Source organism: Bombina bombina, chromosome 1 (genome assembly GCF_027579735.1).
Source record: "Bombina bombina isolate aBomBom1 chromosome 1, aBomBom1.pri, whole genome shotgun sequence".
In the NCBI taxonomy this organism is placed as follows: domain Eukaryota; kingdom Metazoa; phylum Chordata; class Amphibia; order Anura; family Bombinatoridae; genus Bombina; species Bombina bombina.
This window is the reverse complement of record NC_069499.1, coordinates 190,645,776-190,663,833: the sequence shown is the minus strand read 5'-3', so window position 1 is coordinate 190,663,833 and position 18,058 is coordinate 190,645,776. Positions and strand designations below refer to the sequence as shown.

Genomic DNA, 18,058 nt, shown 5'->3' with positions numbered 1-18,058 from the left:
GTGGGGCTATTTAAACCCTTAGCATTAATGGTTATGAATTTAATGGTTTTACATGCCATTATTGGGGAGAAAGAAAGAAAGAAAAAAAAAAAAAAAAAAAAGGGGGAGAGGGAGGGAGAAGTGGTTGAGGAAAGGTGGGTGTGGGGGGTAGGAGAGGTTAAATGTAAGTTAGTGTAGTGGAAAAATGAATAGGTGGTAGAAGGGGTATCTGAGAGAGAGAGTAAGAGGGGAAAAATTTCTATAGGTTTAGTAGTAAAGAGTGTTTCTCGTAACCTTCCTACTGAGAGGTGAGTACGGTTACTAGTGAAAAGGGAGAGGAAAGAGCCTTGTCTCCTAGGGGTCGTTGAGGGGTATATGTCTTGTGTTATAAACAGTGTAGTTCCCGGTCTAAGGGGTCCATATAGAAAAAGTCAATCTGATTCGAAATGGTTCTTTTTGGTTTGTAGCATAGAGAGCCAGACAGTTGTTTAGCATGTTAGTCTAGGAGTGTAGTTTTCTAAGTGTCATGATATTTCTGGCGTTGTGTGGAAGCATAAATTGTTGGTTGTGTGTTATCAGAAATGTTTAAATCGATGTCTAGTAATGTTCTAGAGGTTAGCAGGATGAAGATGAGGATATATTACAGAGAGAAAAAGATGGCAAACCTAATTAAACCGATTAACTTGTCATAAGTAAACAAACAATAAGTATGATAATATATTATATAGAATCAAATGCTATCATCGACAGAAGATGGAAAGGTGAATTATTAAACAACTCTGGTATGCTCGAGATTAGTTATAAGGTTGGTACATTTTGCATGCACAGTGCGTATATGCTGTTCCATTAGCTAGTTATGTATTATGTGCATATCTTATTATTCCATTACCAACATAATCCCAGCTGCCTTTTAAGATGGGATGAAATGTCAATTCAAACTGGTGAACACATCAAATCATCAACGGTTACAAATAAAATATTACAATTTAGAGAACCAACAACTCATGAATCTAATAAGAGTTGACATTGTAATGTGACTGTGAAGAATACCTGTATATCATGAGTAAGTTAACATTGCTATCTAAAACAGGTTAAGTTAGTAACATAAACATAGTTATTTTGGTAGACTGCTTTTAATCTGGAATGAGTTAAAGTAATCTAAGGCTTACACAGTGCATGTAAACTGACATTTACTATTTTGTAACAGTGATTGAAAGGAAAAGTCCAGTTTGGGGTGATACGAGTAAGCCCCAATGTCCTTTAAAGAAAACACAAAGTTTCACATTCTAGTCTCTATCTTTTATACAGCCACCTAAGGCATGAGCTGTTAAGTCTTTTCCAAAGGAGGTAATGGATGTTAAAGTGGTTATTTAAACAGTATACGATACCTCATCTAGGCGGGGGAGCAGAAGTTTGGTTATCATCTGATTGAGAGGAGAGAGTGTTTCTAGAGTCGTCTGCTTCTGTATCTGGGAAAGAGATCTTTAGGCCAAATTTTTCATTAAGCCTATGAAGGTCATCTGGTCCACGGTAAATTGTCGTTTCCCCATTTTTTGTGGTAATTAAACTTACTGGGAACCCCCAGCGGTATTGAATACCTTCTGCTCGGAGAGTATCTGTAATAAATCTCAGGTCTCGGCGTTTCTGGAGGGTGGCAGGGCTTATGTCAGAGAATATTTGAATCTTGATGCCTGCATATGTAACAGGGGATTTAACTCTTGCGCTCTTCAGTACTTCTTCTTTGTCAAGGAAATTCAGGAAGCGGACTATGATGTCTCTTGGTGGAGCTTTCCCCGCTGGTTTAGGCCTAAGGGCCCTATGCGCCCTTTCTAGGATCATATCTGGTGCAGATGGAGTGCCCTTAATGGTGCGAAACAAATCTTGCAGACAGCCAGATATGGCAGATGGGATGATGGATTCAGGGATCCCCCTGACTCTCAAATTGTTTCGTCTGTTTCTGTTGTCGAGGTCTTCGATTTTGTCTAATAAAAAGTTAATATTTTCTTCATGGTTGTGTATTTGTTTTGTAGATTGTTGTACATCATCACATAACAAAGTCTGTATATTTTCCAATTTGGCGACTTTTTGTTTTATTTGAGAGATGTCTTTTCGCAGTTCACCAAACAAGCCCCTGACCTCCTTCAGCACTTCTTTAATATCATCCTTGGATGATAGGTTTTTAAGATCTTCTCTTGTTATAAAGGGGCTATTATTGTGTGATGTGTCCTGCATTGAGGCCTGAGCTTGTGCCTCAGAGGGATCAGGACCTTTTTCAGTTTGAGATTCCACTGTTTTTAAATATTGATTGAGGGTGGTATTTTTCAGTGGTTTTTCCATTCTAGGTGCCCGTTTACCGGGCATTCCAAATCACCCCTGTTTTGACCGGAGAGCCCCTGTTTGAAGAGTCAAAGCAGGTTTAGGGTGCTTCAGCTTAAAGTGTACGTGCCGCACCAAATATAGGCTGTGTCTGATGTGAGACAAAGTTTGGTTTAATGTTCATAAAGCCTATCTTTGCGCCTTATTCTATTTTTGTAGGGCTGTGGGTGTTGATGGAAGGTGGGAGTTGTATGTACTTTACCTCCGGCCTCCTTGTATTCTTGTCTTGCCTTTAATTTGATAGATTGCTGGCCCCCACCGGAGTAGTACTCACTTTCTGAATCAAGGGCCCAGTGTGTCGAGAGGCTGCCGCTTTGAATTCGTATGCTGCAGGTCAAATCAGTGCTTTGATATTTGTCCGGTCGGGTGAAAGTCCACAACCGGAGCTACGCAGTAACTGCGTAGTATGTCTTGCTGCTTAGATCTGGGCCTGCATCGCAATGGCGTCTGCCGATTCCGGGTCTTATTGCGGTAAGCTTTTATATAGTCGAGTTAAGTTAGTGTGTCGGCTGACAGCTCAGTCGGGTAACAGTCCTTATCACAAGCGGTGGCAGGGTCACCTGAGGGTTATGTGGTCTAAGGCAGCTGCATGTAGAGTAGATGATCTGGGCCGTTACAAATGCCGTCTAATTTCTGAATCAGATCTATCTCTGATACTCAGGGATGCTCTAGATGGTGTGAGAGCAATTTAAGTTACCGGGAACTTGGTGTTTAATCCCCTTTAGGAGAAACTTGGCTACGGAGCCTAGTTAGTGTGCGGCCATTTCCCTGCTTGGCCAGGCTCCGCCCCTCATTCATGAAATTTTACATTGCAGCGTGTTTTTTTTTAATTTTATTAATTCTTACCTTTTTCTGCAGCAATGCCGGATCAGTAATCCCTGCCCGCAGCTGCTCTGTACTTACGTCGGCAATAACAAATCCGTCTTCCTCCAATCATGGCGTGCACCCCAGAGCGTCCATCTCGTGAGGCCACGCCGTGATTGGAGGAAGCCGGTTTAGTCATTGCTGTGCTAAGTACAGCATGAGAAGCAGGCTGGGGATCGCCGATTCGGCTTTGCTGCAGAAAAAGGTAAGTATTTTGAAAAACCGGGCACTGATTCATGAAAGTTTACCTTCACTTTAATGATTTTGGGTGCTCCACTGATGCATTTCATATTAAAGGGTCACAAAACCCCAAATTTTTTTATAATTCAGAAAGAGCATACAATTTTAAACAACTTTCCATTTTACTTTAATCAAATTTTGTTTTACTCTCTTGGTATACTTTTTTGATGATTGGTGGCTGCACGTATATACCTCTTGTCATTGGCTCATCCAATGTGTTCAACTAGCTCCCTTTAGTGCATTTCATGATCCTTCGATGTGAATATTTAGACCTCTAATTTCTCCAACATAGGTGTGTCCGGTCCACGGCGTCATCCTTACTTGTGGGATATTCTCTTCCCCAACAGGAAATGGCAAAGAGCCCAGCAAAGCTGGTCACATGATCCCTCCTAGGCTCCGCCTTCCCCAGTCATTCTCTTTGCCGTTGTACAGGCAACATCTCCACGGAGATGGCTTAGAGTTTGTTATTTTAAAATAGTGCTGGTATGTACTATTTACTCTGAAACAGAAAAGAGATGAAGATTTCTGTTTGTAAGAGGAAAATGATTTTAGCAACCGTTACTAAAATCGATGGCTGTTTCCACACAGGACTGTTGAGAGGAATTAACTTCAGTTGGGGGAACAGTGAGCAGACTTTTGCTGCTTGAGGTATGACACATTCTAACAAGACGATGTAATGCTGGAAGCTGTCATTTTCCCTATGGGATCCGGTAAGCCATTTTTATTACAGAAAGAAAAAAAGGGCTTCACAAGGGCTTTTTAAGACTGTAGACATTTTCTGGGCTAAATCGATTTATATATAAACATATTTTATACTCCATAGCCTTGAGGAATTATTTTAATCTTGGGAATTATGTAAAATAACCGGCAGGCACTGTATTGGACACCTTATTCTCTAGGGGCTTTCCCTAATCACAGGCAGAGTCTCATTTTCGCGCCTCTATTGCGCACTTGTTTTTGAGAAGCATGACATGCAGATGCATGTGTGAGGAGCTCTGATACATAGAAAAGACTTTCTGAAGGCGTCATTTGGTATCGTATTCCCCTTTGGGCTTGGTTGGGTCTCAGCAAAGCAGATACCAGGGACTGTAAAGGGGTTAAATATAAAAACGGCTCCGGTTCCGTTATTTTAAGGGTTAAAGCTTCCAAATTTGGTGTGCAATACTTTTAAGGCTTTAAGACACTGTGGTGAAATTTTGGTGAATTTTGAACAATTCCTTCATACTTTTTCGCAATTGCAGTAATAAAGTGTGTTCAGTTTAAAATTTAAAGTGACAGTAACGATTTATTTTAAAACGTTTTTTGTACTTTGTTATCAAGTTTTTGCCTGTTTAACATGTCTGAACTACCAGATAGACTGTGTTCTGAATGTGGGGAAGCCAAGGTTCCTCCTCATTTAAATAGATGTGATTTTTGTGACACAAAATTTAGAGAAAATGATGCCCAAGATGATTCCTCAAGTGAGGGGAGTAAGCATGGTACTGCATCATCCCCTCCTTCGTCTACACCAGTCTTGCCCACACAGGAGGCCCCTAGTACATCTAGCGCGCCAATACTCCTTACTATGCAACAATTAACGGCTGTAATGGATAATTCTATCAAAAACATTTTAGCCAAAATGCCCACTTATCAGCGAAAGCGCGACTGCTCTGTTTTAGAAAATACTGAAGAGCATGAGGACGCTGATGATATTGGTTCTGAAGGGCCCCTACACCAGTCTGAGGGGGCCAGGGAGGTTTTGTCTGAGGGAGAAATTTCAGATTCAGGGAAAATTTCTCAACAAGCTGAACCTGATGTGATTACATTTAAATTTAAATTGGAACATCTCCGCGCTCTGCTTAAGGAGGTGTTATCCACTCTGGATGATTGTGAGAATTTGGTCATTCCAGAGAAACTATGTAAAATGGACAAGTTCCTAGAGGTCCCGGGGCCCCCCGAAGCTTTTCCTATACCCAAGCGGGTGGCGGACATTGTAAATAAAGAATGGGAAAGGCCCAGTATACCTTTCGTCCCTCCCCCCATATTTAAAAAATTGTTTCCTATGGTCGACCCCAGAAAGGACTTATGGCAGACAGTCCCCAAGGTCGAGGGGGCGGTTTCTACTCTAAACAAACGCACCACTATACCCATAGAAGATAGTTGTGCTTTCAAAGATCCTATGGATAAAAAATTAGAAGGTTTGCTTAAAAAGATGTTTGTTCAGCAAGGTTACCTTCTACAACCAATTTCATGCATTGTTCCTGTCACTACAGCAGCGTGTTTCTGGTTCGATGAGCTAGAAAAGGCGCTCAATAATAATTCTTCTTCTTATGAGGAGATTATGGACAGAATTCATGCTCTCAAATTGGCTAATTCTTTCACCCTAGACGCCACTTTGCAATTGGCTAGGTTAGCGGCGAAAAATTCTGGTTTTGCTATTGTGGCGCGCAGAGCGCTTTGGTTAAAATCTTGGTCAGCGGATGCGTCTTCCAAGAACAAATTGCTTAACATTCCTTTCAAGGGGAAAACGCTGTTTGGCCCTGACTTGAAAGAGATTATCTCTGATATCACTGGGGGCAAGGGCCACGCCCTTCCTCAGGATAGGTCTTTCAAGGCCAAAAATAAACCTAATTTTCGTCCCTTTCGCAGAAACGGACCAGCCCCAAGTGCTACGTCCTCTAAGCAAGAGGGTAATACTTCTCAAGCCAAGCCAGCCTGGAGACCAATGCAAGGCTGGAACAAAGGAAAGCAGGCCAAGAAACCTGCCACTGCTACCAAGACAGCATGAGATGTTGGCCCCCGATCCGGGACCGGATCTGGTGGGGGGCAGACTCTCTCTCTTCGCTCAGGCTTGGGCAAGAGATGTTCTGGATCCTTGGGCACTAGAAATAGTCTCCCAAGGTTATCTTCTGGAATTCAAGGGGCTTCCCCCAAGGGGGAGGTTCCACAGGTCTCAATTGTCTTCAGACCACATAAAAAGACAGGCATTCTTACATTGTGTAGAAGACCTGTTAAAAATGGGAGTGATTCATCCTGTTCCTTTAGGAGAACAAGGGATGGGGTTCTACTCCAATCTGTTCGTAGTTCCCAAAAAAGAGGGAACATTCAGACCAATCTTAGATCTCAAGATCCTAAACAAGTTTCTCAAGGTTCCATCGTTCAAAATGGAAACCATTCGAACAATTCTTCCTTCCATCCAGGAAGGTCAATTCATGACCACGGTGGATTTAAAGGATGCGTATCTACATATTCCTATCCACAAGGAACATCATCGGTTCCTAAGGTTCGCATTCCTGGACAAGCATTACCAGTTTGTGGCACTTCCGTTCGGATTAGCCACTGCTCCAAGGATTTTCACAAAGGTACTAGGGTCCCTTCTAGCGGTGCTAAGACCAAGGGGCATTGCAGTAGTACCTTACTTGGACGACATTCTGATTCAAGCGTCGTCCCTTCCTCAAGCAAAGGCTCACACGGACATTGTCCTGGCCTATCTCAGATCTCACGGGTGGAAAGTGAACGTAGAAAAAAGTTCTCTATCTCCGTCAACAAGGGTTCCCTTCTTGGGAACAATAATAGACTCCTTAGAAATGAGGATTTTTCTGACAGAGGCCAGAAAATCAAAACTTCTAAACTCTTGTCAAATACTTCATTCTGTTCCTCTTCCTTCCATAGCGCAGTGCATGGAAGTAATAGGTTTGATGGTAGCGGCAATGGACATAGTTCCTTTTGCGCGAATTCATCTAAGACCATTACAACTGTGCATGCTCAGTCAGTGGAATGGGGACTATACAGACTTGTCTCCGACGATACAAGTAGATCAGAGGACCAGAGATTCACTCCGTTGGTGGCTGTCCCTGGACAACCTGTCACAGGGGATGAGCTTCCGCAGACCAGAGTGGGTCATTGTCACGACCGACGCCAGTCTGGTGGGCTGGGGCGCGGTCTGGGGACCCCTGAAAGCTCAGGGTCTTTGGTCTCGGGAAGAATCTCTTCTCCCGATAAATATTCTGGAACTGAGAGCGATATTCAATGCTCTCAAGGCTTGGCCTCAGCTAGCAAGGGCCAAGTTCATACGGTTTCAATCAGACAACATGACGACTGTTGCGTACATCAACCATCAGGGGGGAACAAGGAGTTCCCTGGCGATGGAAGAAGTGACCAAAATCATTCAATGGGCGGAGACTCACTCCTGCCACTTGTCTGCAATCCACATCCCAGGAGTGGAAAATTGGGAAGCGGATTTTCTGAGTCGTCAGACATTTCATCCGGGGGAGTGGGAACTCCATCCGGAAATCTTTGCCCAAATTACTCAATTGTGGGGCATTCCAGACATGGATCTGATGGCCTCTCGTCAGAACTTCAAGGTTCCTTGCTACGGGTCCAGATCCAGGGATCCCAAGGCGACTCTAGTAGATGCACTAGTAGCACCTTGGACCTTCAAACTAGCTTATGTATTCCCGCCGTTTCCTCTCATCCCCAGGCTGGTAGCCAGGATCAATCAGGAGAGGGCATCGGTGATCTTGATAGCTCCTGTGTGGCCACGCAGGACTTGGTATGCAGACCTGGTGAATATGTCATCGGCTCCACCATGGAAGCTACCTTTGAGACGAGACCTTCTTGTTCAAGGTCCGTTCGAACATCCGAATCTGGTCTCACTCCAACTGACTGCTTGGAGATTGAACGCTTGATCTTATCAAAGCGAGGGTTCTCAGATTCTGTCATTGATACTCTTGTTCAGGCCAGAAAGCCTGTAACTAGAAAAATTTACCACAAAATATGGAAAAAATATATCTGTTGGTGTGAATCTAAAGGATTCCCTTGGGACAAGGTAAAAATTCCTAAGATTCTATCCTTTCTTCAAGAAGGTTTGGAGAAAGGATTATCTGCAAGTTCCTTGAAGGGACAGATTTCTGCCTTGTCTGTGTTACTTCACAAAAAGCTGGCAGCTGTGCCAGATGTTCAAGCCTTTGTTCAGGCTCTGGTTAGAATCAAGCCTGTTTACAAACCTTTGACTCCTCCTTGGAGTCTCAATTTAGTTCTTTCAGTTCTTCAGGGGGTTCCGTTTGAACCCTTACATTCCGTTGATATTAAGTTATTATCTTGGAAAGTTTTGTTTTTGGTTGCAATTTCTTCTGCTAGAAGAGTTTCAGAATTATCTGCTCTGCAGTGTTCTCCTCCTTATCTGGTGTTCCATGCAGATAAGGTGGTTTTACGTACTAAACCTGGTTTTCTTCCGAAAGTTGTTTCTAACAAAAACATTAACCAGGAGATAGTCGTGCCTTCTTTGTGTCCGAATCCAGTTTCAAAGAAGGAACGTTTGTTGCACAATTTGGATGTTGTTCGTGCTCTAAAGTTCTATTTAGATGCTACAAAGGATTTTAGACAAACATCTTCCTTGTTTGTTGTTTATTCTGGTAAAAGGAGAGGTCAAAAAGCAACTTCTACCTCTCTCTCTTTTTGGATTAAAAGCATCATCAGATTGGCTTATGAGACTGCCGGACGGCAGCCTCCTGAAAGAATCACAGCTCATTCCACTAGGGCTGTGGCTTCCACATGGGCCTTCAAGAACGAGGCTTCTGTTGATCAGATATGTAAGGCAGCGACTTGGTCTTCACTGCACACTTTTACTAAATTTTACAAGTTTGATACTTTTGCTTCTTCTGAGGCTATTTTTGGGAGAAAGGTTTTGCAAGCCGTGGTGCCTTCCATCTAGGTGACCTGATTTGCTCCCTCCCTTCATCCGTGTCCTAAAGCTTTGGTATTGGTTCCCACAAGTAAGGATGACGCCGTGGACCGGACACACCTATGTTGGAGAAAACAGAATTTATGTTTACCTGATAAATTACTTTCTCCAACGGTGTGTCCGGTCCACGGCCCGCCCTGGTTTTTTAATCAGGTCTGATAATTTATTTTCTTTAACTACAGTCACCACGGTATCATATGGTTTCTCCTATGCAAATATTCCTCCTTTACGTCGGTCGAATGACTGGGGAAGGCGGAGCCTAGGAGGGATCATGTGACCAGCTTTGCTGGGCTCTTTGCCATTTCCTGTTGGGGAAGAGAATATCCCACAAGTAAGGATGACGCCGTGGACCGGACACACCGTTGGAGAAAGTAATTTATCAGGTAAACATAAATTCTGTTTTTCTATTTTATTTTTTAGTTACATTTTTTTGAAAATCTAAAAGTTGCACATGCAAAGCACTTGTGCCACTGCCTACCCTTCCAGTGTAGATGGTGTGTTATAAGATAGGGTATATTGAAAATGTTCTCCTTTTTATTCATCTGGCATGTTTGAATTAGGTTTCAATGTCCTCCTCTCCTCTGTTCCAGACCCTAACCTAAGCAATGAACTGATGATAGATTTTGCCCTTCCTATCCCTTGAACACTGCTTTAAAGGGACATTAAACACTTTGAGATATTAGTATAAAATATTAATTGTGTATATAAAAACAAGTCTGCAATATACTTTCATTATTTATTTTGTCCCCTTTTCCTGCAATTACATTATAAAATTGTGAGCTTTTCAGTTCCTGTTAGAAATGGAAGTGCAGAACACTGTTATGTTCCACACAGCCATTGACTGCACACTCTAGTAACCTATTTATAACTGTCCCTAATTGGCCAGATCAGAGAAGGTAACCTAAGTTACAACATGGCAGTTCCCATCGTTTTATAGACACTAAAACTTTACACTTATTTTGTTAATATTTAAATAGGTAATGGAACGTTAAAAAAAAATTCATCTACATGTTATTCCCAGACTAATCTTTTCCAGAATGCATCATTATATCTAGCATTTATTTAGTGTCCCTTTAAGGTGTCATCACAGTACCAATCTATAGCTAGAGGATGTGGATGGCCTTCACCTCAGACCTCAACCAAATATGGCCCTAACTGGATGTCTAACTATAACTTCCCCTCATAAGATATCAGAATTTCTCATAGTGTGTATTCCTTGATTTTTCTCTAATTCATTTTCAGTTAAAGGGACATGAAACCCAATTTTTTTCTTTCATGATTTAGAAAGAGCAGGCAATTTTAAACAACTTTCCAATTTACTACTATCTACTTTGCTTCATTTTCTTGATATCCTTTGTTGAAAAGCATATCTAAATAGGCTCAGTAGCTGCTGATTGGTGGCTGCACATAGCTGCCTTGCGTGATTGGCTCACACATGTACATTGCTATTTCTTTAACAAAGGCTATCTAAAAAAAAATAGATAATAGAAGTAAATTGGAATGTTTAAAATTGTGTTCTCTGTCTTTAACTATTGGAGAAATTGGTACATGAACCTATTTTTTTTTGTTTTTTTATGAAGGTGAACTGAAACAACAAATATAAGTATGAAATGTATGTTTTAAAACTATATAGGAATCAATTACTCCTATGGTTGCGGATATTTCTGCAAACATGTTATATTCTAAAAGTGCTAGGTCTGATTTAAAAATAAAAATGGTTTGTATGAGAACCTTACAGAACCCCCCCCCCCCACCCCACAAATGTTTCAAAGAGCTGGGTAGTTGAGACTAAAACTGGGTTTAGCATAAGGATGTGAAATGGCTTATCACTGAAGGACATTTATAAGGTTCTCTTAATTTTGAAGTCTCTTCAATTTGTCTCCATTTTGTTTCTATAGACCGCTGATGAGTCTGTGGATCTTGTAAACTTAAACACCAAAAATGCTAATTTCTCACTTTACTCCAGCTCCGTTCACATAATGCTGAATTCTCAAACAATTTATGTGGAATCTCAAAAATTGTCCTTTGAGCATATTTTGGATAAAAAAAAAAAAAAAAAACTCTTGCCCTTTCAGACTTCAGTCCTAAAGTGAATCGGAGCCACATAGGTTTGATTATTTTAAATATACAGGCTGTTGCTTTTGATTGCTTGTAGCAATGGTTTGTTCAGTTAACTTTTTATGATGTTTCAGCTGTGTAAAGGACCAAGTGGAGGAGGTACCTCTGGTGACACCCCTGATCAAGATGTGCTTAATATGCTTGGCTCTGACAATCTGAGCAAACTGAAGCGTCTTCAGGAGAGATTTGTGACTCCGCAGAGTGTTGGTGGCCCGTGCCCTCCGCCTTCATTTTCTGGATATCAGGAATTCTTTAGAGACTTCATACTCAGTGCAGGAAGGTGATTGGCTAGTTTTAAAACTTTATAAATAAGATATGTTTGTTTTGCTTTTTTTCTTCACATTTTATTGACACCACGGTAAACATACCACAAACGCTGTGGGAGATTTTAAAAATGCCTGGGACAAGCATAAGGCTATCCTACGAACTAGGTAAGTTTATACTGTTAGGTAATATCGGATAGACTTGCTGGGCCTATGGCTCTTATCTGCCGTCAATATCTGTTTCTATGTAATTCTTGGTCAGTCCATATAAAAGATGCAGCGGTTTCCCAAACCTTCCCCTTGTATAGTAAATGGCAAGAGGGTGCACTGCACTAAAATGATGAAACTTCCAACACCTTTGGCCTACCGCAACAAAAAACTCAAATTAATAACCTCTTTGCTGCTGTAAGACACTTGGAGCATGACCTTTGATGCAACACCTTTTACTACTTTGCTTTTTGAGATATTCACAGTATTTTCCTGTAGGAGTCACATTTTTATCTTTAGTCGCTGTGGTGATCTGGCATCATGTACTTGTCAATCTTTGCTTTAAAGAGTTTGAGAAGTGTTGGTGGTGGGTTCCATGCAGTGTTGATAGAAATATATTCAGAACATTTGTAGGAGGAAACCTTTCTTGGTTCTACCTTCTAACTCCATTTGAGTTTAGAAGTCTTAAGATCATGTTCTCATTGTCATAAACAGAACTCTGGACACAATACAAAGTTAAGTCTAGAATTAAGTGTTTTGGGCATTTGGGTGAGGCCGTAAACCCATGCATTTTAAAGAAAGCATAGTTGACCTGATGTATGCTTTTCTGAGTGAGATTTTTAGGCTAGTGTTACAGCTGCACATATGTATTGGTAGTTAAATGTAATAACTGGTGATAGGTTGATTTAGAAAGTAATCAAATATGATAGTTACTTTTTTATTATTTTATTTAATGTAGTTACCTGTTCAACCAACACTTGATGGACAGCCTGTGCCAAGAAATTAAAAAGCTAGATGGTATTTCGATTGAAGGACATGAATCGGCAGATACAGTAGCTGACATGGATGAACAAGTAAGTTATGGTTATTTAGTTATAAATAAATATTCCAAAGCGGAAAGATGCTAATGATGGAAGGAAGAGCAGCTCTCAGTTAATTATATTCTGACCAGTGCAAAGGAAACCTTTGTTGAGGGGCTAATTGATTTATATTTAAATGGCCATTATAGTATGAAAATGACATGCTCCAATCAGACTAGATCTGTGTGGTAGTTTAGTTATTTTAACTATGAGTGTGGATGTTGGTGTTTTTATATTTGTCCTCTGGTATTAAATACATTTAAAAAAAATGATTCTAAATATTAGTTAATGATGTGTTGAACAAACTATCCTATAACCCAGTGCGTCTACTTACCTATATACTACATTTTCTCTTATCCTATCTTAGCAGTGTATAATAATGTTGCAATAAATATTACAGTTTATGCTCAACTTATACCCCTCCTTCTAAACTATGCCTGTCTAGAAGAAACCCACTGTGCCAACCAGCATCCACACTTTCGTGGCATTACACATTTTGTTTTTTTTGCTTACCCACCATGCAAAAAGACACAGTAGGAATTCTGTAACTTTCCTCACCAGGCCACCAAAACTTATGCAGGACAATACAGCGTCATTAAAGGATCTCAGGGTAATCATCAATACACTATAACCTTTGGTTATGTTCTAAATGATACATGTATTATCAGTTTTTTTTTATTTATTACTTTTTTAAATCTAAAGATCTAAAGCTGGTATTAGGTGCAATTTTTTATCACCTTTATAAGACCATGTTAAGGCTTTCCCTGAATGATTATATGTTTGGATTTCCAGAGATATAGCTTTTTATTGGCAACCATATAATGGCTACAAAGGCTTTGACCACATACTAGTGAACGGTTATTAAATTGAAGCTTTCCATTAAGCAGGACATGTTATCCTTGCTCACAGATAAACACCATATATTAGTATTTGCCAAACAACAAGGAACAAGATATCCTTACCATTACTGTGAAAGCCCACAAAGCTGTGATTTAGAGGTAAAGTTTGCATTTTTTAAAAATATGGAGCACCCATAAAAGGCTCTTTCAAATTGCAAGGTATGACACAGATGCTAAGGCTGATATCTGACATGGGAGCTAGTATATTACATTATACTACTTAGGCAATCAATACAATTGATAAACCATACTACTTTTTTTCCCTCTCCTTTATTTTGTGGCATTAACCAATTCTTCAATTTATTTTTGGCAAAGTAATTGGGCATATATACATGTTCAATAAAGTGTTCAATCACCCATAAGAGGTTTATATTCTATTTTCAATACAAGGTTGTCTTGATATGTAAACTTTATTTGGTATACTTGTTGTTAATATGCAATGAATGGAATATTTATTTTAGTTCCATTAAATGCAAATTAATGAAGTATTTCTTTAACACAGAACAGTTTGGATAAATACAATTACAGTAAATTCTGCATTTTTGTTATACACATTGCTCTATTTAATTGTATGTTTCAATATTAGGATGAAAAAAATCATTTTGCTTCTGTTATTTTGACTCTCCGGCTTCTTGCAAAGTTTCTGGGTTTTGTGACATTCTTACCATACCGGACAACAGAGATTCTCTCAAATGAGTTAAAGGTGACAGCAGCAGCATTAAGGAACCAGGTAAGAGTTTTTATAAGTGTGTGTGTGATCTGTGTATTTTACCTGTATTATTTTACTTACATAAGCATAATATTGTAGACAGTTTTTGGAACCTCTTCTGTCCTGTTATGATTTAAATGTAGACCATTTAAAGTATATTCTTTATGTAGTCAAGATAGTCTCCTAGTGTGGTGTAAAGCTAAACCAATCTATGGACCTAGTAAACTGGTCCTATCTCTTAAGATGTGAGATCCCTGCCTTAGCATCCTTTTCCCAGCCTCATGAAGTATGAATGTGCACTCTGAAGCTGGTATAATAGACATTAAATGTAACTGTGGATTCTAGTCTCAAGTATTATTTTTGCTCTTTTTATATACACCTGGCACAGCTTTGATATGTGTTTAAAATTGTTGTCCTGCTGGAAAATGAATTATCTTCCACACAACTTGAAGACAGATATACATCTCTTTGGTCAGTGTAGTTGAGCAGCTCCAGAACAGGCAAAGCATCACCACACCTTAATATTTTCTGGACTATATTTGTTTATTTTTAGGTGTAGGAGGGTTGTTGTTTAGCTGGGATTGAATTGTGGTTGCAGAGAGGTGAGCTGTCTCTTGCTCTCTTGTCGCTGATAGGGGACATGTGTGTTGCAACCATCGCCAGCTAGCTCCCAGTAGTGCATTGTTGTCTGAGCCTTAAAGGGACAGTATACTATAAAATAGATTTTTCCTTTAATGTGTTTTCAATTACTTTTTTTTACCAGCTGCAGAGTATAAAATCTATTTGAATTTGCTTTTTAAAGTTTATTTGTGTATATGACTTAGCTGATTTTGTGTTTTGAAGCCACAACCTAATAAAATGGGTTGAGCTTGTAGGTATAATCAGATCTCATTACTTTATCACATTGTGTACATATACATGCTTCTTTATCTTATATATGTCCATAAACCAATCATCAATACTTGGAGAGAACAATGGCAAATTAACATTTTATTACCTTATCTATTCTATACCCCACTGTGAGTGTAATTTCTTCTACTGGCTGTGTTAACACAGCTTGGCCTTGAGGCCAAAAACTTTCAGAATAGGTGGTGATCACTGATACCACAGGCTAAATCAACTATTTCAAATGCCAATATAAGGGTAATGGAAATACTTGTAAACAATTAAATACACTCCTGCAGGTAAAGTGGATAATTTGGAACAAATTAAAGAGGAGAAAATTTTTGAGTAAACTGTCCCTTTAAGGAAGTTTTATTTGATCATTTAAGTAAATTGAAACATCTTAAAATGTTATCTGATCATTGAAAGGTTTAATTTCTTATGTCTCTTTAAGAGCTGTTTTTAGACATAATACATTTTCTCCTGTAGTGTAGTCAGTCCACGGGTCATCCATTACTTATGGGATTATATCTCCTCCCTAACAGGAAGTGCAAGAGGATCACCCAAGCAGAGCTGCTATATAGCTCCTCCCCTCTACGTCATACCCAGTCATTCTCTTGCACCTAACTAATAGATAGGACGTGTGAGAGGACTGTGGTGTGTTAAACTTAGTTTTTATTTCTTCAATCAAAAGTTTGTTATTTTAAACGGCACCGGAGTGTGTTGTTTTTTTCTCAGGCAGCATTAGAAGAAGAATCTACCTGAGTTTGTCTATGATCTTAGCGGTCGTAACTAAGATCCACTTGCTGTTCTCGGCCATTCTGAGGAGTGAGGTAACTTCAGAACAGGGGATAGCAGGCAGGGCCCACCTGCAAGGAGGTATGTGCTGTAAATTATTTTCTGAGGAATGGAATTGACTGAGAAAATACTGCTAATACCGATGTAATGTAAGTGCAGCCTTAAATGCAGTAGTAGCGACTGGTATCAGGCTGATATGTATGTATGTATACTCTGAGGTATTTCTGGGGAATGGAATTTCACTAAGAAAATACTGTCAATATTAAAGTAATATTTGAGCCTGCACTGCAGTGAAAGCGACTAGCAGCAGGCTTATTAATGACACTTCATAACTTTCTTTTTTAAAACGTTTACTGGCATGTTAATCGTTTTTTCTAAGGTACTTGGTGATAAAACTTTATGGGCATGATTTTTACCACATGGCTGTCGTTTGTTTCTGAATAAAAACAGTTTATTGAGCTTCCCCACTGTTGTAATATGAGTGGGAGGGGCCTATTTTAGCGCTTTATTGCGCAGTAAAAATTTAGTCACAGTCTTCCTATTTCTTCCTCCATGATCCAGGACGTCTCTACAGAGCCCAGGGGTCTCCAAAACTAGTTTTGAGGGAGGTAATCACTCACAGCAGGCCTGTGACAGTGTGTTTTGACTGTGATAAAAACGTTAATTATTAAATTGTTATCCGTTTTTGGGTATTAAGGGGTTAATCATCCATTTGCTGGTGGGTGCAATCCTTTGCTAACTTAATACATTTACTGTGAAAAATTGGTTGCTATAACTATTTTGGTTCATTGTTATTTCAACTGTGACAGTTTTTTGTGCTTCTTAAAGGCACAGTAGCGTTTTTTATATTGCTTGTAAATTTATTTAGAAAAGTATTTCCAAGCTTGCTAGTCTCATTGCTAGTCTGTTTAAACATGTCTGACACAGATGAATCTCTTTGTTCACTATGTTTAAAGGCCAATGTGGAGCCCAATAGAAATTTTACAAATTTGACACTTTTGTTTCTTCGGAGGCTGTTTTTGGGAGAGAGGTTCTACAGGCAGTGGTTCCTTCCGTGTAAAGATCCTGCCTGTCCCTCCCGTCATCCGTGTACTTTTAGCTTTGGTATTGGTATCCCATAAGTAATGGATGACCCGTGGACTGACTACACTTAACAGGAGAAAATATAATTTATGCTTACCTGATAAATTCATTTCTCCTGTAGTGTAGTCAGTCCACGGCCCGCCCTGTTTTTACGGCAGGTCTAAATTTTAAATTAAACTCCAGTCACCACTGCACCCTATAGTTTTCTCCTTTCTCGTTTGGTTTCGGTTGAATGACTGGGTATGACGTAGAGGGGAGGAGCTATATAGCAGCTCTGCTTGGGTGATCCTCTTGCACTTCCTGTTAGGGAGGAGATATAATCCCATAAGTAATGGATGACCCGTGGACTGACTACACTACAGGAGAAATGAATTTATCAGGTAAGCATAAATTATATTTTTTTTTTCTGTTTGACTTGAATATACCCTTAGTGCATTAATGGGATTTGCCTTGGCTACTTGCAGTTAATGGTGTTTATGAATTTTCAATTTTACGTTTTTCCACTTTTCAGAGCTTACCCATGCTAGATGTGTTGCAGTTGCTCAGAAGTGCCATACATAAGCATCGTATTGTGCTAACTGTGCCATGGGCGGTGGAGTACTTATCACATGTGGATCAAGTAGCCCCCTTCCTGGATTATTACAAAAAGGTGTTTGGTCTATTGCTCTCTCTGTACAGGTGAGGAATTCAGGCAAATGTATAGAGCCAGTTGTATTTTTGTTCATAGCATTGCAATTTCAGTGTTAGAATATTAATAATTTTAGTCTTTTGCTGTGTAATGACACAATCAATAAGATTAGAAGCTTGTGTGCTGATAAAGTAAATGCATTTAATTAACAGCTGATTTAGATTAACTACTTTATAGGTCATTTCTTGGTGTTGCTACGTTTAAATTTTCTTCATATGTGTATACCGCTGTAGCTTCCCAAATCCATCTCTGGTGTTTGCAAATCATATTTAAATGGTAAGCATGGTTAGATATAGCCAGAATAATATTGCTTAAACATTATTTTTATTATAAGCACTCATGGTGGCGCAGTACAGAGTTGATTTAGAAT

At 39.7% G+C, this 18,058-nt stretch overlaps 1 protein-coding gene across 1 annotated transcript in view; it reads left to right on the top strand.

The window, feature by feature from the left end:
• CDAN1 (codanin 1) overlaps positions 1–18,058 on the top strand; it is a 380,174-nt gene that overhangs the window by 55,445 nt on the left and 306,671 nt on the right. Inside the window, exons 11-14 of the mRNA XM_053711416.1 lie at positions 11,374–11,579; positions 12,509–12,623; positions 14,115–14,258; positions 17,512–17,678. Coding sequence (XP_053567391.1) covers positions 11,374–11,579; positions 12,509–12,623; positions 14,115–14,258; positions 17,512–17,678 — 632 coding nt within the window. The remainder of the gene's footprint in view (positions 1–11,373; positions 11,580–12,508; positions 12,624–14,114; positions 14,259–17,511; positions 17,679–18,058) is intronic.